The 22,658-nt window shown below is 37.0% G+C and overlaps 1 protein-coding gene across 1 annotated transcript in view; it reads left to right on the forward strand.

Moving 5' to 3' along the window:
- Window positions 1-22,658, forward strand: part of Cad74A (cadherin 74A) — a 64,920-nt gene that overhangs the window by 11,276 nt on the left and 30,986 nt on the right. Inside the window, exons 2-11 of the mRNA XM_069830285.1 lie at window positions 5,409-5,731; window positions 6,861-7,117; window positions 7,327-7,554; window positions 9,983-10,210; window positions 10,292-10,427; window positions 12,069-12,322; window positions 13,442-13,706; window positions 15,743-15,936; window positions 19,450-19,636; window positions 20,811-21,060. Of these exons, the coding sequence (XP_069686386.1) occupies window positions 5,410-5,731; window positions 6,861-7,117; window positions 7,327-7,554; window positions 9,983-10,210; window positions 10,292-10,427; window positions 12,069-12,322; window positions 13,442-13,706; window positions 15,743-15,936; window positions 19,450-19,636; window positions 20,811-21,060 (2,321 nt within the window). The 5' untranslated portion in view covers window position 5,409. The remainder of the gene's footprint in view (window positions 1-5,408; window positions 5,732-6,860; window positions 7,118-7,326; window positions 7,555-9,982; window positions 10,211-10,291; window positions 10,428-12,068; window positions 12,323-13,441; window positions 13,707-15,742; window positions 15,937-19,449; window positions 19,637-20,810; window positions 21,061-22,658) is intronic.

The following is a 22,658-nucleotide window of genomic DNA, read 5'->3' on the forward strand; positions in this document are numbered from 1 at the left end:
CTTGAAATGACTGAGCATATTGGGAATTATATCAGCATCTTTCCAAGAACACGCTATGAAACGTTTCATATAAAACAATTTTTATCTCGAAAAGGAAGCGAAAAACTAATAAAATTGTATTAAACACTTTTTGTTTGAAATATCTCAAAGAATAACCTCTTGAAATTAATGACATTATGGTTCACTCTGTATAACAGATTGATTAGCTTAATGCACTTTAAACCTGCTTTTATCAGTTTCACTATGCTCCCATCTAGCGACTGCAAAATAAATCACGTTATAATCCTGATGGAATTATATGGAGTAATAGTACAGTCTAGTACATACAGTCACGAAGCTCAATATGTAGGAAATATGCATCCATAGATAGTTGCTAATCACTAGGATCGCTACTATCGCCCCATTACAGACAATGCGAAATAGTACCGGCACAGTCTATTGTTTCTAGTACCCTCAAAACTCAAGCTTCGTGACTATATATACTAGACTGTGGTATAATACCTTGCAGCAATACTTCCATCTAGCGATCGTTTCCAAAAAAATAATTTTCGACTGTGGAGATCCTAGTGGTTGTTCTCTTTTATATGTTGCCATTTTATAACATAGGAATAGTCAATTTGGTATACTAGGGCATTCGATAAGTACTGGCAACAATGCTGTAAATCAGCGCTCCTAGCGGTGACCATTGAAATCTTGTTCTACGTAATAGAGCAGCGATTGTTTCATAAATTTGCAATACTGAGAGTCTCGAAGTAGCTATATTTTGTAAATACAGTGACTGTTTCTGATTTGTAGTAAACAATAAAGCCCTTAAGGTACGAATAAAGGTGCTTCATAAAAATCCAAGTTGCAGATGAAAAACATGCAACTCAGTGCTTTAGGGCATTAATAGAAGCCTCTGGGAAAGAAGTCCCGCTATACTGAACTATTGCAAGTTAGGTGAAAGCGGGGCATTCGCTTTCAATCAAGAGTTGACATCCGAAGAGCTTTAGATTGATCAGTGAGAGAGATATACAGAAATGCTGCTGCAAATGGAGTCCGTCGTCTTCCAAGAATTTGGCAATATATTGTTGACATGGCAGGAGACTATATTTGAAGTGCTTAATGTCAAAGTCCTAACCTAAATAAATTTAGTGTGAAACAGTGACTATGTTGCCATTACGTTTTGAATGTCCTAGTAGGCTATATGTGATCAGGGGTGTCACTTAAAAACCTTGTGCACCAGAGCTTTAAAAATGGCACCACATAGCTGGCAAGGGCATAAAAGTGCATTAAATTTTATGTAATGTATTTTTCACATATCAAAGGGTATTTCAAAGAATTTTTTTATTTTATTTTACTGTTTTTTCACCATATTTACCATCTTATCCCTTTAAATCCCCCATTACTTTTTTCTCCATAAGAAGGGGCAAAGAGCATGTGCAAGAAGAAGTATTTAGAATTCGTAACGTGCGACCAGGAAGTCCTGACGCGTGCGCTATGCATAGCGGGTAGCGGGTACGTGACGTGTGAACGACCTCGAGGTCGACCGATTGTCACTGTGTCAGCAGCGCCTGGAGGTTCATGTCTGCAAGAGCGCTATGCTCATATCCATAGAAGGCCATGGATTCCTCTGAACACACAATTCCACCAACAAAAATGTGGTTTTGGGCACGCCATTCTTGTGTGTAGCAATTTCTGGTACTAGACGTATTTTATTCACATTCATTGTCTGACCAAAAATTAGTAATAATTCTACGTCATAACTGATGTCTACGGAACGTATGGGTCTTGGAACATACTGCTTAACTCATTTCATTTATCTCTTATAATGCAGTTTTGTTGATAAAAGATTGGGGTCTAATATATTCATATATTGTCTCCATTTTTCTCCTCTGTTACTAGTAGCCCCTAATTCTAGGGAATGAACAACATTCAGAAGAAAATTTTGTGTAATAGACTATCTTAAAAATGTTTTTGCACGATCGTGTTTTTGTTGCCTTTACAACTATTGTTGTTAGGCCTTGAAAGTTAGAATTCCCACGTAGAAACTTGTTGCTATGGAAACCATTCTTCATAATATAAAACTATACTGAAATAGATCCATTACAGTGCACTTATTGTTACTTAGTTACCATTACAGTGCAGTTTTGCGAAGGCTTTGAAATAATATTGCTCTAAATTTATTTTCAATGCAAAATGTATTGTATTTGCAATATTTTAAAAACATGATCGTGCAAAGAATGTTGTACAATACACGCTTGTGAAGTGCATTAAAAAATCTCGGAAATTGGAAAATTCGTTCTGCTCGTTTTTCAAACTTTTCCTCGATTTTGTGAAATCACTTCCCAATCTTGCATCGTAATGTAGTGTTACAAGCTTCCACAAAGACGACAAATTGCAGAATCCATACCTCAATCCAGTTAGAGCTCTGAATCTTCAGAGTGCGCAGGAACAATTTGTATTACATTCGTAGCAACACTGAACAATGCCAATTCGCATTTTATAGAGGCAAAACCATAATTTTTTGGTATAAAAAAGTACATTAACTCTTCAAAAAAATTATTGAATTGCTATTTATTTATTTCATTTGCCTTACGACAAACAACCGAAGCGAGTTTGTGTGAAAGTAAAAATTCCATGATTCCTGAATAATTCTATATTTCAACAATGGAAACGGGCATCTTTTCGTCATTCTTTCGCCTGAAATTCATGCTTTCATGACGCTTATATTGTCAGGAACTATGTGCGAAATTTTAATTAAATAAATCTGTTGATGTCAGTAGTTCATCCATTGATGGATTTTATTAATTGTTCGTACTTTTCACGCCTTTGCATTGGCATTATCTGCTACGATACTGATGATTGACTCCAACATTTTAAGTGAATGGTACTTCGCTGCAATGCACAGTGATCCGAAACTTGAAAAGCTCTACCATTTTTTTTTTCAGTTTCTTATTGACGATTTTTGCTTACGGCATTTGATTAACAATATATTGGGCTATCTAAATTCCATACTGAAATATTTCTAATTTAATAAATACGGCTATAAGAATAGCTTGAATTTGCATGTTTCAAAATTTCAATTTTTACGCTAATGAAAACAGTACTTTTTTCCAACATTTAATATGCAATTTTATTCTTAATGCATTTTAATGTTAAGAATGACCTATTTAGAACACAAAGAAATAGTAAAAATGTAAATATAGCCTTTGTTTAAGGGGTTAGGTACAGCTTACAGCAATAACATTTTTGGAAATATTTAACATTTTTTTCCTCCATTACTGTATCTTGTAGAATAATGAAAATTGGTATGTATTAAACACTGTCCTTCTGCTATATGAAAAAAAAATATTTTTACAATTTAAAAAATTGTTTATATATATATATATATATATATATATATATATATATATATATTTTACAATTTCAAAATGGTGGCAGTTCACTGTACAGTGATGAAGCGTTTCCTACATAATTCATAAACTTGTTAACTTTTTCATGTTCTCTCTCTTTTATTTTATTACTGAAACTCATGTTTACAATATCATGCTCTTTCAACTACATTCATTAATAAATAATATATATTTTTTATTTTGTGTTAGAAGAAAGTACTGATACTTGAGCATTTTTAAATGAATATTTATTTTTTATCAGACAGTCTATCAAAGGTAGAGAAGTAATATGCACTATTGGGCGAAGAACCTACGTAAAGATTAATTTTTTGGTCCTACAAAATAGATCTGTTATGGTGACAATTGATATTAGAGGAGAAAAATTCGCTCCGGCGCCGGGGATCGAACCCGGGTCCTTGCTTCTACGTACCAAGCGCTCTAACCATTGTGAAATCCCGGCCACCCAAGTCACTCACTGAGTGCGCTCCTTGTATAATGACAGTTGACTTAATATAAAATGTCAACATATATGTCGAACTTGGAGCCAGGCCACAAAGGGAAAAACACAGAAGGAGAAGGATTCGATCCGGTGCTGTGGATTGAAATTCGGCGTAGTTCAATGGCTAGAGGGCTTAGTGCATAGAACCAAGGACCCGGGTTCGATCCCCAGCGCCGGAGCGAATTTTTCTCCTCTGATATCAATTGTTACCATAACAATGTAGTCCACACCTGTGGAGTAACGGTCAGCGCGTCTGGCCGCGAAACCAGGTGGCCCGGGTTCGAATCCCGGTCGGGGCAAGTTACCTGGTTGAGGTTTTTTCCGGGGTTTTCCCTCAACCCAATACGAGCAAATGCTGGGTAGCTTTCGGTGCTGGACCCCGGACTCATTTCACCGGCATTATCACCTTCATATCATTCAGACGCTAAATAACTTAGATCTTGATACAGCGTCGTAAAATAACCCAATAAAAAAGCATAACAATGTATTCTGTTGGACCAAAAAAATTAATCTTTATGTAGATAATTATTACCAGCCAATTATTTAAAGTTTCAAGCACAAGTTTTCATAAAAATGCGGCTAAAAATAATGAACAAAAAAATATAATTGTGACAGTTGAACACAAAGGAATAAAGTAATACAATTAAAATAATAAAAATAAATACATTTTAAAAATGAAATCTTTCACACCTAAGCATTTGAGTTTTTATACTTTTTTTTCTCTCTCTTTCTCTCTTGTATGGAGGAGGGACCTGAAGGCTTGCACTGCAGCCTGAGGCTTATTGTGCTTATCACTCCTATTCTGTGGATGATTTGGTAGCCGAACGGCCGCGCTTTTGTACAAGTATAGCACGTCGCACCGTGAACTTAACCCGGGCTATTGTATAGATGATAATGATATGTGAATAATTAATTATAGCGAAATGAGTCCAAGGTCCAACGCCGAAACTTATCCAGCAATTCTGCTTCTATTGGTTGAAAGAAAACCCAACCAGATAACTTGTTCCGACCAAGATTTGAACCAGGGTCCACTCGTTTCACGGTCAGACATGCTAACCGTTACTCCACAGCGGTGGACAAGTTTTCGTACTTACAACCACGATATTTTATTCTTTTCATTACTCCTACAGAATAACTGCTAAGCAAGGGAGTGATAATTAATTATTTTAACAGTAATTTACAGGTAATTTCAACATACATAATTTATTTTTTACATAAATAAATCAACCTAAAAAGTGTGGAGACAGAGGGTCCCTTTTGCCCCATCAATGGGCGCTCATGGTATGAACTAAAGCATTTGACTCGTAGCATGCACAGTGTGGCATTCTTTGACTTCGAAAATACTCGTGTCGCGCATCTACAGTATTTTTCACAGAATAGGAATGGTAAGCACAGGCTGCAGTGTAAACCCTCGGGTCGGTTCGAATCGGGTCCCTTTTCCGTACAAGAGAAAAAAAAATATTATATTCCCCATTTTTCATATTAGATGAAGAAACAGAATGCTTAAAATATTAATTATTGATTGTATGTTGCAGAATGGAGTGGCGTAGCAACGTCGTGCAGTACCTGGTGACGCTGCTGGCGTTATGGGGGCGCGGGGTTCAAAGCCAGTCCCTCATTAACCGCGCCCCCCATTTTCTGTCCGGTGGCGACATGGCGCGCTTCTCACTGCCGGAGGACACCCGAGTCGGATCGCCTGTGTACAGGCTGCGTGGACTGGATCCCGAAGGCTCACGCGTGCACTACAGCATCAGCGGCGAACAGCTGACTGTCGATCGCGCGTCCGGCATTGTTACGCTTCTCCGACCGCTGGACCGGGAGGCTGTGGATCTTGTAGAGGTCATCATCAGCATTACAGGTAGGAACACACACACAACGTAGTAAGACACACTGATTGCATTAGGCCTATTTATTTCCATTTACAACAAAAAGTAAAACATAACAGTTTGTTAAAATATTCGGAGTTTCCTAGTACCCGTACTCGTTACTTAAGCTATTACGTCAGCCATTGTTGTATAATCATAAAAGATGTATATTTTCCGTGGACCAAAAATATATTTAAAACTGATTAGAATCACATTTAGTAACAAATTATTAAAATTCTTTTCAGAAAGAAGCCACTGTGTAAAAATAAAAACGACCTATGTAACGAGTGCAGGGTACTGGGAAACTACCAAATATTCCCTGCACCACAACTGCGCTTCATCGAGAAACAGCCGACAATCTTTGTGAAACAAACGGCTTTACATAAATCTTCAGTGGAGACTATACGAATGATGCATGGAGTAGAAAATACACCAATATAAAAGACTACACATATTTCTTGACTATCGTTGAAATTGTTGGTGCAGGTATTACTACCGGTAATGTAAAATAATTTTCTTCATCTGTCTAAAAAAAAAAAAAAAAAAAAAAAAAAAAACACACCAAAATGATAGCTAGGTTGTAAGTACCGAACTCATTTATACGAAAAAGTTGCAAGAAGATAGTGAAATGTAATTTGTACTGAATCAATATTGAAAAGGTGACAAAATATAGTTTACATAATATTCTAATTAAAACATAAGGAAAACATATTAATAAAACATTCCAATTTAAAATGTACCGGTAACAGAAAGACGGAATGGTAACATATATTTTAGTGAATAATTCAAAAGGAATCTATACTAAGACATGCATATAAAATCAACAATAACAATAAAATCTAAAACATCATATGGAATAAAAAGTTTATGAAAAAGGTAGTTTATACCAAAACATTGGAGTGAATAATTTGACACAAAATATTATTTATACGGAGACATTCATCTGAAAACAGAATAAAAATGATTTATTTCAAACTTTCCACTAATAAGTAGTTCATACCTCTAAAGTATTTCGAATGGAAACTTGCCAGAAAATAATTATAATTGGGCATTAAAGTGTAAATGATAAGAAATGTATTGTCATTATTATGTCAGTAAAATAATAGGCAAATTTGGTTTCAGATGAAGGCATTGCAGGATCAGAACCCAACACTGTATCTCTGCGTCGAGAGATTCCAATTCTGGACGTCAATGACAATGCTCCAGAGTTCCATGGCCGACCTTACTCATTCACCGTTCCAGAGACAACCCGAGTGGGCACAGTATTGTACAGCAATATGACGATAACAGACCAGGATGGAGGCGTGAATGCAGACATTACACTGACCTGTGCAGACAATGAAGACGTGTGCTCCACATTTGGAGTCACTGCTGAGAAGGTACACATTGCCACACTCAGAGTTGTCGTGATTTTCAACTCCGTTACATTTTTCGCCAAAACGTGATTTTTTATTATAGAATTTAATAACACTTGAATCTAGTAATTTGAGTTTCATGTCTGAGGTGAAGGGTGCTTCGTTGCCTTTAATAACAAAAACAGAGTTGGGCTTAAAGAAGCCATACTGAGTTGAATCTGACGCTGTTGCAGGTCAGTGAAGGCGAGTACATGGGGGTGATCACGCTCCTGCAGCCCCTGGACTATGAGCAGCGCTCTGGCTACAGTCTGGTGCTGAAGGCAACAGACATGGCCTCTGAACCATCCGTGCGAATGACAGCGGTTGCCAATGTGGCCATCGACGTGATGGACATTCAAGATCAGCCACCCATCTTCTTGAATGCTCCATTTTCTGCAACTGTGGCTGAAGGCACTCCACCAGTAAGACAAAAGTACCTTTGTATGAATGTACAGTAAGACTTCTCTAATTGGACGCTTACGGTTCCACCAAAATGTTTCCAACTTCCAGAGGTGTCCAAGATATGGAGTGGAACAAAAATTCCTTATTTCAATTACCTGAATTTAAGTTCTGTAAAATTTTTGTATAAGGGTGTTTATTTTAAATTAAGGGGTTAGGTACAGCTTACAACAGTAAAATTTTGGAAATATTCAACATTTTTTTTCCTCCATTCCTGTATCTTGTACAATAATGAAAATTAGTATGTGTAAAACAGTGTCCTTCTGCTATATAAAAAAACTATGATTTTTTTTTTCAGTTCTCTGTGCAGTGATAAAGCTTTTCCCACATAACTCAAAAACTATCCAACATTCTGTGATGAAATTTTGTGTGTGTATTTATGCATGTCATATCTACAATATGATGCAAAATCACTTCTATGCCTTTGATAGATTGTCTGATAAAAAATAAATTCATTTTAAAAAATGGTCAAATTTCAGTATTTTCTTCAACACAAAATAAAAATAAAATATTATTTATTAATGAATGTAGTTGAAAGAGTATGATATTGTAAACATGAGTTTCAGCAATAAAATAAAAGCGAGAGAACATGAAAAATTAACAAGTTTATGAGTTATGAGGGAAACGCTTCATCACTGCACAGTAAACTGCCACCATTTTGAATTTTGAAAAAAAAAATATATATAAATAATTCTTTAAAAATCGTACAAATATTTTTTTCATATAGCAGAAAGACAGTGTTTTTCACATACCAATTTTCATTACTGTACAAGATACAGTAATGGGGGAAAAAAATGTTGAATATTTCCAACAATTCTGCTGTAAGCTTTACCTAACTCCTTAATTCGATTCACTTAAATGTATTCAGTTACTCATAAAACTATTGCAGTACTTATTGTGCTCAGTATTCAGATAATAACATATTTAAAATTTTGCAACAGTTTCAGCTTCATTTGAAATTTAAATTGCTCAGATCTGAACACATACGTACATACTTCCACTCAAACATTCTGCCATCAGGCATGACCTCTTTAATTTCATTTTGGAATTTGCAAATTAGTTTTCATATTTCCGTCGTAGTCCATATAATGCCACAGTAAGTTCTGATTCGTTACAAGAAAAGGTGTAATGTCCCACTTCTTGTACAGTTCATAATCTTCAGCTCGCAGTGTAGGTACAAGTACAAGCTAATTCTCCAAGTAGAATCTGGAATTCTGAACAAATGAACTAAGGATATAACTGAAACATTTTTATCGTTAAAATCAAAGATGAGAAGATGAACCTGTCCAACATTATGAACAAAGAAAATGTCTTAAGTTACAGGGTATCGAAAATATGGAGGATTCAAACCGTGTAAACTTATAGCATTTCGACTGGTTCCAAAGGAAATCGTCCAAGATAGAAGGATGTCCAGGATATAGACCTAGATGTGTCCAACTTGAGGGATTTTACTGTAGATCAGAATTATGGATGAAATTCTTGGGTTTGTCAGTCATGTGTTAAAATGTAATTTCTCCATCTCAGAGCAGATTTTAGACTTTTACAGTGATTGCGTTGTTAGGAACAATTTGTTTTTCCCAGCCATATATTGAGATTTAATATCTCCTACGTTTTTGTAACTATTTATATAGATCAGGTATATTGTATTGAACCAATATATTTTTCTTTGTTTCCTCTCCTCTCGTCTCCTCCCCTCTCCTCCCCTCTCCTCTCGTCTCCTCCCCTCTCCTCTCCTCACCACCCCTCTCCTATCCTCTCCTTTCCACTCCTCTCCTCTCCTCTTCACTCATCTCCCCCTCCCCTCCTCTCCTCTCCTCTCCTCTCTTTGGTTTCCTCCCATCTCTCTCCTCTCCTCTTTCTTCTCTGCTCCCTTATCCTCTCCTCTTTTCAACTGTCTTCTTTCTCTCCTCTCCTCGCACTTCTCTTTCTTTCTTCTTTTCTCCTTTTCTCTCCTTTTTTCTTTCCTTTCCTACTTCTTCCATTTTGTCTTCTTCTTGGTCTTAACTTTCTTTATTTCTTTCTCTCTCTCCTGTCCTTCTCTTTCTTCTTCCGTTTTATTGTGCCTTTTTTCCTTTCTCTATTTCCTCTTTGGTATATCTTCCTTCTGTCTTCTCTCCTTTTTTCCACTCCTTTTTTGCGCCTTCCTCTCCTCTCTTACCTCACCTCATATTGCCTCTGTATTTTCTTCCTTTCTTCTCCCCCTCCTTATCTTCTTCACTGTGTTCTCTGTCTTCTTTTCCTTTTACTATTCACTCTCCTCCCCCTCCTTTACATATTTAATATACTCCTTCCCTTTCCTTTCCTCCATCCTTGACCTCATCTTCACTGTGTTCTTGTCTCTGTAATGCCACATCGCTGAGCAGTGTGTGACTTGAAGTGCTGCTGTTGCAGGGCACGTCCGTTCTCAGCGTGCAAGCACGTGACGGGGACCTGGGAGACCCGAGGAATTTGCTGCTGACTGTTGAGGACGATACTCTGGGGTACTTCGCCCTCGTTCGTCGCAGCCCTGGTGAGAACAGCGCCATCTCTGTTGCGGACCTGATCACCTCCAACAAGTCCATCGATCGGGAACACTCAGACATCCTCCAGAATGGCGGAATATACGTCTTCTCCATCAAAGTAAGTGTGACATGCAGACAGAGCACCTGATGCAGCCGGGTGAAGCGAGACGCATTATTCTGTGCTGTTGTCTGTCTACAGGCCACTGAGCTGATCAACAACGAGCTGCCTGGAGACACGACCACTTCACAGGTGACGATTGTTATTACAGACATCGACGACCAGATCCCTCAGTTCAACGAGGACAAGTTCCACATCAACGTGTCTGAAGATGTGGGTGAGTGCAGGCTTCAGGGTATTATAATGCTGCAACTTAGAAACAAACCTGTGGACAGAAAAAATTAATAGCATGGCTTCTTTTGACGTAGACTACGTCTTTCTTCACTTTAGGTATCAGGGACAGGGATAACTTGAGAATTGATCATCACATAACAATGCAGTTCCCTTCTTATTTTTCCCTTGTTCTCCTTGTGTTTCCCTTGTTCACCTTCAATTTCTCTTGTTCTCCTTGTCTTCTCCTTATTGACGTAGTCTTCCCCTTGTTATCCTTCTCTTCCTCCTTTTCTCCCTGTATTTCCTAGTTTTTTCTTCTTGTATTCCACTTCTTTTTTCTTCTTCTATTACCCTTGTTCTCTTTGCCTTCTCCTTGCTTTCCCTGTATTCTCCTTGTTCTCTTCATTTTACCCTCGTTCTCCTTGTATGTCCCTTGCTTCTCTCACTGTATTCATCTTGTTCTCTTAGTCTTCCCCTTGTTCTCCTTGCTCTCCTCTTGTTGTCTTTGTTTTCCTTTTTTATCCTTGTCTTCCCCTTGTCTCCTTGTATTCCCCTTGGTCTCCTTCTGTTCCCTTGAATTCTCACTTTTCTCCCTGTCTTCACCCTTATGGTCCCTTGTTATTACTCTTTTTCTCCTTTTATGTTCCTTGTTCTCCTTGTATCCTCGTTGATTTCATTGCCTTATCTTGTTCTTTGTATTCCCATTGTTCTCCTTGCCTTCTTCTTGTTCTTTTTGTATCTTCTTTTTCCTCCTTGTCTTCCCCTTATTCTCCTTGTATTCCTTGTATTCCCCTTGGTCTCCTTCTGTTCTCTTGAATTCTAACTTTTCTCCATGTCTTCCCTCTTATGCGCCCCCTTTATCCTTGTATTACCCTTGTTCTCCTTTTATGTCCCTTGTTCTCCTTGTATCCTCGTTGATTTTATTGCCTTCTCTTCTTCTTTTTGTTACCATTGTTCTTCTTTTCTTCCTCTTGTTCTCTTTGTACTTCCTTTTTTTCCTTGTCTTCCCCTTGTTATTGTATTCCCTTTGGTCTCCTTCTATTCTCTGGAATTCCCACTTTTCTCCCTGTCTTCCCCCTTATCAAGAAGACCATATATATAGTCCTGCCCGTTATGCTCCTTTGTTATCCTTCTATTACCCTTATTCTTCTTTATGTCCCTTGTCCTTGTATCCCCGTTGATTTCCTTGTCTTTTCTTGTTCTTTGTATTCCCATTGTTCTCCTTGGCTTCCTCTTGTTCTCTTTGTATTTTCTTTTTTTTCTTGTCTTCCCCTTGTTCTCTTTGCATTTCTCTTGTTCTCCTTATATTCACATTGTTCTCCTTCTATTCTCCTCGTTCTCCTTGTTTTCCTCTTTCCATGTATGATTCCACTAAATCCACGAATTTTTTAACAGTCTTAGTATGTAACAAAGATGTATACTTTCAAAATCATATAAAACTATTTGTCCATAGCTAGATATTTATGAATCGAGAATTCTGTTAATTACAGTGCAGTTCACGCTCATTACTGTTTCCCTCTTGTTCCACTTACAAACTATCAATAATTTTAGTGAATGCAGTCAGTCTCTCTACAACGCAGCATTACAGCCTTCATTAAAAATAGTTGCGAGATGAAATTAATGCCAGTTTGGTTCTGATTTGCAGGTGCTGACACGCCACTGCCTGGTCTGAACATGGTTATCAATGATCGTGATGTTGGGGAGAATGCCCGCTACACTCTGCGTCTGGAAGATGTATGGAATTCTAAAGGCAAGTTCGTAGTGCACCCATCGTCTGCTACAGGCCGCACCCCCATTGTGATCAGAGTGGCGAGTGTGCAGGGCCTGGACTACGATGTGCAGGACCCCGAGCTCAGGAAGATTGTTTTCGACGTGGTGGCCATGGTTAAGAACAGACAGGTGAGCACACCTTTGAAAGAACATAGAAACATATGTCTAAACTACTACTTCTTGGATTAATATAGGCTGAATGGTTAAATGGTTTTTGTGAGCTGGCTTTCATGTTATAAGCAAACACACTTCGCTTACCAACTACCGGAATTATTCAATGCTCCTAATACAGACAAAACAACAAACAGTATAAATATTAATTTACTGAAACTAAATATTGTAAAAGTTACTTTCTCGCTGAAATTGCCTGCCTTTGTTTCCCAAACTTTTTTTTGGTACATCTTTCAAAACTTGATAGGGATTCATAGCAAGCAAATTAATTCAATTTACAAGCATAAACAATTCCTGTAAGTAGTAACATGAGCTGCTGCCAGGAAGTCAAAAGGAGAACAATGCCAAAGGAAACTTTTAACAGAAAAAGGAGCATCTTCTGTGGGCCTCTGGAAAAAGAACTAGGGAAGAGCCTAGTGAAGTGCTTTGTGTGGAGTGTGGCATTGTATGAGGCAGAAACATGGACATTACGACGAAGTGAAAAAAAAAAAAATGACTAGAAGTATTTGAAATGTGATATGGAGAAGAATGGAGCATGTAAAATGAACAGACAAAATAAGAAATGAAGCTGTGCTAGAAAGAGTGAGTGAAGAAAGAATGATGCTGAAACTGATCAGGAAGAGAAAATGAAATTGGCTAAGTCATTGGTTAAGAACAAACTGCCTACTGAAGAATGCACTGGAATGAATTGTGAACGGGAGAAAAGTTCGGGGCAGGAGAAGATATTAGATGATAGACGACATTAAGATATAAGACACTCAGAATACAAATGGTGTAAGTTCACAGAAACTTTTAGTGAGATGTTCCTTGTTTTAGAAAAAATCAAATACAAAAACAGTAGAGCAAACTAAGGTTACATTTTCCTTACGAATTTAAACTGTGTGGTCTGCTCCATCTGCCAGTTCCTTCAGAGTTCTGTCAATTCTTATTCTTGTCTTCTGTTATATTCATAAAATTCTGCATGATGTCTTTTCTCAGTTATTCGTGAAATACATTGTAACCAGTTTGTCTAAAATTGAAGTACTTATCCTAAAGCTTTATATGATTTCATTTCTATGGGATGTTTTTTGCCTACAGGGAGCCGACCTGGAGGCCGGCAGGGCACGAGTGACAGTGGAGCTGCTGGACGCCAATGACAACTCCCCGGTCTTCCCTCGTTCTGCATACCGCCTCCAAGTGCCGGAGGACACAGCCCCAGGGTCCCTAATCTCCAACATCACAGCAACAGATAAAGATAGCAAGGAGTTCGGCAACATCACATACTTCATTAAAGGATTTGGAGCAGAAAAGTTCTACACACACCCACAACGAGGGGGCTTGTATGTGGCTAATGCTTCTCGAGGTAATGACAGGCTTAAGAGTATCCTCTGGATCCTTACCTGCATAAAAATGTATTTGACAATACAATTAATTATTCTCCTTCTTGCTTCCCAATATTTTGCTATAAAATCTTCATAATCTTGGAGAGATTCACAAGTCGTTAGTGGCCCATGTCCAGTTCTTCTTCCTGGTTGCATAACAACCAGTATGAAGTTGGGAATATTCCAGTCCTGTGAAGATGCTTACCTACGCAATCGTGGCCCATTGTGAGTGAACATTGCAACAGATGATTTTCTGGGTCAATCGGGATTGTTTTTGTATAATTCAAGAGGCTTGTTCACTTTCATTTTTCGTTTTTAAGCATTATATTTTGATTATAATTTAGAGAAAATTTTCTTTTAATTATACGTTTTACGCATGAAATCATCGGCTTACAAGCAAAACACATTAAGTAAAAAATATTACCTCTGAGAAAAAGGGTTTTTTATGTGTTTAATTTTCCAATTCTAAGTTTATACATATACATTATATACGCCTTTTTCTCAGAAGTAATATTTTTGACTTAATGTGTTTTGGTTGTAAACTGACAAATGAAATATATTTATGTCACAGCACTTCTTTACATGTAATGGTGTACCTTACGTTCATCATCTGCAGTGCCACCATTAACATTTATCACAGTAACACATTCTTTGCAGTAGCCTCCACACCTTAACAAATACTCCGTTATCACTACCTATATGCCTTCTTATTTCTCGGTCTATCCTATCATTCCATACTTATCCTACATTTCATTTGCTATTCTCTATTTTTTCACTAATCCTAATATTAGCCCTTTGTAAGTGTCATCTCTAATATTGTATACTACTTTCAACCTTTTTTAGCCCTAACTAATATTCACTAATATCTAAATTACACTTTTTCCTATACATTACTTACTTACTTACAAATGGCTTTTAAGGAACCCGAAGGTTCATTGGCGCCCTCACATAAGCCCGCCATCTGTCCCTATCCTGTGCAAGATTAATCCAGTCTCTATCATCATATCCCACCTCCCTCAAATCCATTTTAATATTATCCTCCCATCTACGTCTCGGCCTCCCTAAAGGTCTTTTTCCCTCCGGTCTCCCAACTAACACTCTATGTGCATTTCTGGATTTTCCTATACATTGCGATATTTTATTATTTACCCAGTTTTTTCCATTGACCTTTTCTCCGATTTTTTTCTCTTATATTCATTTAATGTTCAAATGTTTCCTTCATATCACTTGTTCAATTCACTTAACACTTTTTTTCTATTATTGGTATAGCTCTTGTGATTCACTCTTTCTATTTGCACTCATTTTCACTATCTCACTATTCCACTTAACCAAATCTTCCTCTCACTATTACAAAAAAACACTCAATATTCTTTTCTTACTATTTCTTACTCACTGTAACTAATTCCAGTTCCATGTTAGTTACACTTCCTGATCGCATTCCCACATTTTACAATCGCCTCTATTATCTCTAAAATTTTAATTTCCAAGTCCTTAGCTGTTGCCGGTTCTGATCTTTCTTTACTGTTCATCTCAACCTTATTTCTGTCTCTCTGTCTTTCTTCCTATTTATTTTTTCTTCCCTTTCAATTTCATTATCTCTAACACTCACTGAATCTGTAAATGGGTTATCTATGCTGGTACCAGTGCTGTTTTAAATGGTTCCCTCATCTGACCGTGACTATTATTATACGTTTTATTGATTCATAAGAAATATTTTGCTTCATCAGTTGAGAGATTTATGTTCCTTTTTTTGCTATAAAATCACTTTTTCATTACTTTTGACACTGCAGTGTGCTGGAGAATCTATTGTAGTACTATTGTTTTATTGAAATTTGTATCTGTTTAATCTGTAATCGTATTGTGGATTTCTTTGATCTTTCTGATTTTGGGGCAAGCAGTATTTATTTTATAATCTTCTCCTAAACAGAGCTTGCCTATGAATACTAGATATCCAGTACATAGTTAGTTTGTTATGGCTGAACAACAGTTAAAATAGACATTCATCGACTGTTTGCAGGCTTGGATTACGAGACACAGAAGTCATACTCACTGACATTTGAAGCTCGTGATGGAGGTGGCCGAGTGTCAACAGCAAACCTATTTGTGGAGGTGGCAGACGTCAATGACAACGCGCCAGTGTTCGAGCAGAGAGAATACAGCCGCACTGTGAGGGAAGGTGCGGCAAGCTTCCAGCCACAACTCTTTGTCCGGGTGAGTCTACACAGAGTAACAAACAACACGCTTCATCAGACATACATTACATAACAAATTACATCGTGTTCTTTATTTAATTATGTTTGAATGTACGTCCGCAGAGTTAGCTTTGTGGTAGTGTGTCTGCCTCCAGACTAGCCGGCCCAGGTTCGATTCCCGGCAGGGTCAGAAATTTTCATGTAAAATTTCTACCTCAGGACTAGGAGAGATGGCAGTGCACAACTTCTAATCACTAAATTGTGCAGCAATATGTCTGGATTAAATCCAAATCTCTCCGCAGTGCATATGAAGAGAAGGCATATGTCACTGTTGATAGTGATTCGTCCATCGGATGGGGACGTCAAGTCTGGCTGCTCCCTTGGTGCTCTTCGACAGGAGTAAGCTACTTGTCGGCACTGGGTTTCCCCTTCTCCCTTCCTCACCTTCATCATCATCCTCACTCACTCCCTACACTATACTTACATGAACACTTACACATACACTCACCCTAATACACGACATAATTCTTCACAGATACACATCATGCATAATGTGGCTCGCTGAAGTGGTGTGCAACTTGAAAATGAATCACAGTCCTGCCTTCTATCCACAGTATGCGGAACCCGAAACATGCAAGTGAAGTGGGTAGGCATTAGATACACACATTTTAATATACAAGTGTACACATTCTTAATACATGAAGCCAGCTTCATTTGCTGACCTCATGATGTCCCTTGTAGATTTGTAGATTTGTCCAGAAGATTTTGTTAGTCAGAATTTTGTACATTACACTCTGCTGATTCATAATTTTGCAATTAATTTATTTCGTTTATCTTTTTATAATTCATTTTAGGAATGTGTTTCATATAAGTGTGTGATCAATAATATAGGATATAAGATATAATAATTAATTTTCAGCCTTAATGACGCATTTCAATGAAATAACCTTGAATACTGACACGAATCAACTAGAACCATCCAAAATACAATGTCACAACATATCAACTTTACATGCAGATAAATGAACCACTTAATAAATTATCTAGAATTTTAACTTAAGATTATAATAGTGAATATCAGATATTACAATATATTATTTAACACATTGCTTTTACATAAGATTACTTATAGAGACTTAAAGACTACAATTCAATACTTGCAATTTAAATAAACAGATAATATAAAACCACACAATAATACACATTAAGTATATGCAAATACGAGGGGGATCCAGGAAATAACGACCGTTTTGTTGTAATAATTAAAAAAATATATATTTATTTGAAAAAACAAAGTCTGTTACATAACTGAAGCTTCCTTTACTTCTCTACATAATCACCACCTACATTTAAACATTTGTCGTATCTGTTCACTAGCTTTAGAATTCCCGTGTTATACTCCTCTGCCACCAGTTCATTAAGCCAGGTGTTCACCGTCTTCTTCAACTCTTCATCACTTCCAAAACGCGTACCACCCAGAAAGTCTTTAAGCTTAGTGAAAAGGTGAAAATCGCTAGGAGCAAGGTCTGGACTATAGGGCGGATGATCAAAGATTTCCCAACCGAATTGATCCAGCAATTCTCGAGTTGAAGCAGCAGTGTGCGGGCGGGCGTTGTCGTGAAGAAGCACAACTCCTCTCGAAAGCATTCCTCGCCTCTTGTTTTGGATGGCTCGCCGTAGTTTTCGTAAAGTCTCACAATAACGATTTGCATTGATCGCAGTGCCTTTTGGCATGAAATCCAGCAAAAGAACACCTTTGCGATCCCAAAAGACAGTAGCCATGACTTTTTGTGTTGAGAGAGTCTGTTTGAATTTCCTCGGTTTCTTGGGTGATGATGATGCCACTGACGTGATTGGTGCTTGGTCTCTGGGATGTTGTGAGACACCCAGGTCTCATCACCAGTCACAATTTGATCAAGAAAGGCGTCTCCATCTGTGTGATATCGCATCAAGAATGTCAATGCTGAGGCCATTCTTTGAGTTTTGTGTTGGTCACTCAGTTGCCGTGGAACCCATCGTGCACAGATTTGTGGTAGCCAAGATGTTGCGACACAATTTCACCAAGCAAAGAACGAGAAATGTCAGGAAAGGCAATATGCAATTCGTCGAGTGATGTGCGCCTGTCTTGCAAGATTCTGTCGTTCACTTTAGTCTTCAGGTCTTCTGTGATGAGTGATGGGCATCCGGGTCGAGTTTCATCGTGGACATTTGTTCGCCCATTGTTGAACATTTCGCACCATTTTCTCACATTTCTTTCATTCATTACAGTATCACCATACACTTCTTTCAATTGCCGGTAAATTTCTGCAGGTTTCAAATGTCGGGCATTCAAAAATCGAATCACACTCCTCACCTCACAGTCGGCGGGATTATCAATCACGTCGTTCATTTTGAAGTAACACAAAATGCACAATGGCGACTTGTTGCAACCAGTACTCACAACATTATGAGAACACGTGTTAAGGAAGCCAGTTGACCTTCAAACAAGGAAGGGGAGTCAGCTGCACGGCGGGTATGCGCGAACGATCGTTATTTCCTGGATCCCCCTCGTAGATATAACAAGTACGGCTCCAAAATCAACAATATTAAATATGATATTTATCATCGAGTGTATATTAGATAAAATTAATTAAATTATGATCAAATTAATTAAATTATATCACAATGTAACATATATTATGAGAAAGTATACTATATTTTAAGATTTTAAGAAATAATAATAATTTATTTTATAGTAACTATGATGTACATATGCTATATTGTAATTGAAATATGTTACAACTATTTTATACTATTTTAACATCACAAACAGATGTATTTAAGGTGTATTAGACTTTATGTGAAGTTTAGATATTGCTGGCACTGTCTGATGATATCTAACACGGCGAAAACGTTTACAGTTATTCAGCATATGTATATAATTAAAATACAGATTATGTGTGGTTACAATAAAGCTATTCCTTGATTCTGTGTAATAATATTATCTTAAGTCATTAAGAATGAAAATTAATTACATCTTTTATCCTATATTATTCGTTTATTCAGATGTATGGTTTAGAAGAATATCAGTTAAGGTTTCTAGTTTGCGTCAACACACCGTAACAAACAGGTGACTCTGCTGAGTTGAATCTGTGGAGATACTCTCTGTGATTGTGTGTCCAGTGCGTGCTCTTGCAGCAAAACTCTGTACTGAGCTTGAAAGTTCAAGATAGTTGCTGATATCATTTGGAATTTTATGATTTCCCTTACTGTGTTTCCTGTTCTTTCTGATGTTTCCATTTTTCTAAACAATGTTTTGCCGGTGGTATGCCTGACTCGATGGGATTATTTCGTTTGATTTTGGACCTAATTTCGAAGCCTGCCCTGCTCGTTCATTACCAAATATACCAACATGACATGAGACCCACTGAAATATAACTGTCTTTGTTGTATTGTGTTACAACGTGTAAACATGTAATTTCGTGATAGAGACAGCTTATGTAACACACAGTTAGTATTTTTGAGGTTAAGTTTGTTTTCTGTTCATTGCCAGGCTACAGATGCTGATGGACCTGACCAAGGTGGAGGGAAGATATTTTACAGCATCCAGTCGTCCAACACCAGGAACGACGTGTTCTTTGTAGAGCCAGTGAGCGGGGAGGTGAAGATAAACTCTCCTGTCAACTCATCTGACACTTCACGCGGCCAGTACGAGCTCGTGGTCAGGGCTACAGATGCAGGTATAGTTGATGCATTTCCTGCTTATGAAATGCAATGAATTACTTAACAGACATGCTGAGATTGTGGAATTTTAAATGTTATTCATATTACATCAGTGTGAATTCAAAATATAAATGTTGTTCATTATGATGATGACGACAGTGATGTTGTTATTATTAATTCATTAATTAATTAAGCAAATGCTCAGGATATTGGATTTTCTTCATTTGTTTCCTAACATGCCAGTGAACTAACACTTCTATTTGAAATGTTGATAGCTTTGCAGTTTAGTACAATATAATTCTGCAACTTCATAGCTGAATCTTCTTTTCTGCAGAGAACACATTTTGGTGATGTATAAATTCAGTTCTGAAGAGATGCGCTGCCAAACAGGCATGTCCAGTTACTAGTCTGAAGATAGCCTCTGCTGTTATTGGAGAATTAGGAAAAAAAAGTTGTCTTTTTTTGCACCAAAATTTATTTTCACTAACATTTTTATTATTATTTAATATTGCCCGTTTATAATTTTTAATAGTAATAATTTTGCTGATTAATACTAATTGTCCGTTTTTGTAGAAACTTAATTTTGGTATAGATTTCTCTCACTCCCTTCTCTTCTGATGTCAATGAAAACAATAGCCTGAATTGCAGATTTTGAATCACAAAATATGGCTGCTTTGGTAGCTTCTAATTCACCATCATAGTGTGTAGAGTGTTTTGCTAGTGTAAGGTGAAGGGAGAAAAAAAAAGAACACAATAAATGCCTGGTCAACAATATTATTTTATTGCAGAGATTCAACTGTGTAAAAGTGTAACCACTCGATTTTGAATATAATGTATCAATAATTTCTAATTCTAGTAATTTCATTATTTCTGTATTTATGTTGTTTTTCTTTAATTTTCCAAAAGTTGAAGATTGTATTATTATTATTATTATTATTATTATTATTATTATTATTATTATTATTGTTACTACTACTACTACTACTACTACTACTACTACTACAACTACAACTACAACTGCTTCTACTACTACTACTACTTTTTACAGCTGTGTACACATTATGAGTAGACTTATATTTTACACAATGACCTGAACTTTTTGAGTATAGTAAATATATTGCATGCAACACTTCTTTGAGTACGGTATCTGCATTGTCATATTGTATGAGTTTTGTTGCTTTCTGTGTATAGGCACGCCCCCACTCCATGATGACACGCGGGTTCTGATCCGTGTGGGAGTCCCAGGCAACCAGAGACCCATCTTCCGTGGGAATAGGAACGTTGTCAATGGACCATCGAGCTATGTAGCCTCTGTGCCAGAAAATGCCGAGCCAGGCACTGAGGTGGTGCAGGTGCTGGCGACAGACCCAGACGGACAGGACTCTCTTCTCAACTACTTCATTGCTGGTGGTGCTCGGGATAACTTCGTCATCAACCAGAGGTAAGCTACCTGCATATTAGAAATAAACCGACTGGGCCTAAATTTGGTTGTGCAGTCGAATATGATTATTTGAGATAATGCAATTATGGGTAATGCAATCTCTTATTGTCAGAACAACTTTTTGACACTTATGCCAGGAACTTATTCTTCACAACCTGTTACCTAGTTTGACAATTTTCTTTCTATTCGCAATACACAATACCAATGTGCGATTTGTTATCTTCTCAGAAGAAGGGATGGCTTTCTATCTCTTTTCTCGCCCTTTCTCCCCCACCTAGCATCGAAAATATTTATTTTAAATTATTTACAAAAGAATTATTGCAATGTTAACAGTAGTGAGAAAAGAAATACTACATAAATCAAATTTAATTTAACATACTGCAATGTAGATTATTTATCATCAATATGTAATATGAGCAAAAATTGAAAAGCTGTAAGTGTACAAAAAATAAATGTACTCAGTGAGATGTAATAATGATGTAATCATGTTTGAAAATATACATATTCCCAAATTGATCTTTAAGAACGTCCAATTGTAAGAGGAGGGGGTTGTAATTGCTTACCGTGTGAACTGACATCAGGGCATTAAGTAGGGTCTGTGTCTACTGGGGCAAACATGGATTCTGCTCCTCCCTTCCTGGGTTGGTGAGGGAGATGTTAGCAGTTTTATTATTTTGTTGTACATTAAATTAATAAAACTAATTTTAAATCAGTTTTTATAAATTTTCAATTTATACTTTTTAATCTTACGAGTAGATAATGTTAATTAAATTTAATTCAGTATATGACAGATTTTTAGGTTTAGGAAACAATTGACAAACTGAAACACACAATATCTTGCAACATTATTTATTAGTAAAGGAATAACAGGCACCACAAAGTGAGGAGTTACATTGCTAATTGCTTCAGAGACACGAAGATGTAGGAAGTCTATGAAGAGGTGACCTACATTGCTACGACTGGAGCATCTAAAAGAGCAAATATTGTGGTCATCGAAAGAGAAAAAAATAAGAGTGACATTTTAATTCTGCAACACGTTTTGAAACGTCTCCTGATCAAATTCTGCAGGTTGATAAAGAAAAGAAGCAACACTATGAACCATGTTGTGATTATATGAAGAAAAAATATAGTATTAATAATTGCAAAGTCTTGGGTCTCCTTTTTTGTGCTCAGGATGTAATCACAAGGTTTGCAGTGAATGTGTTTAAAAGATTTGGAGTCAAACTTAGTGTGTTGCAAGACATTGGTTGTTAAATCGTATGAGATTCGTTGCTTATTCTGCATAACCATTTCTATAACCCGACTTAAATAAATAATAAAACATGTTCATATGAGGATAGCTGCCATATTAAACTAGTTACCGCTTATTTAATCTTTTATTTGAAAGTATTAATTATTCTTACCATTATTGTTTAGTTAACTGTCCGAAGACAGGTCTGAACCTCACAAGCGATACCAGGATACCACTTATGAGACAACTAAGCCAGGAGATAAAGGGATAGGGTAGCCAGTTCCTTTCCCCCTCCAATTCTTACTGTATTTTGATTATTATCCTATAAAATGAACTAAATAGTAGGCTACATCATTTTGGTAGCCCT

This window comes from Periplaneta americana, chromosome 7 (assembly GCF_040183065.1).
Source record: "Periplaneta americana isolate PAMFEO1 chromosome 7, P.americana_PAMFEO1_priV1, whole genome shotgun sequence".
NCBI classification, from domain to species: domain Eukaryota; kingdom Metazoa; phylum Arthropoda; class Insecta; order Blattodea; family Blattidae; genus Periplaneta; species Periplaneta americana.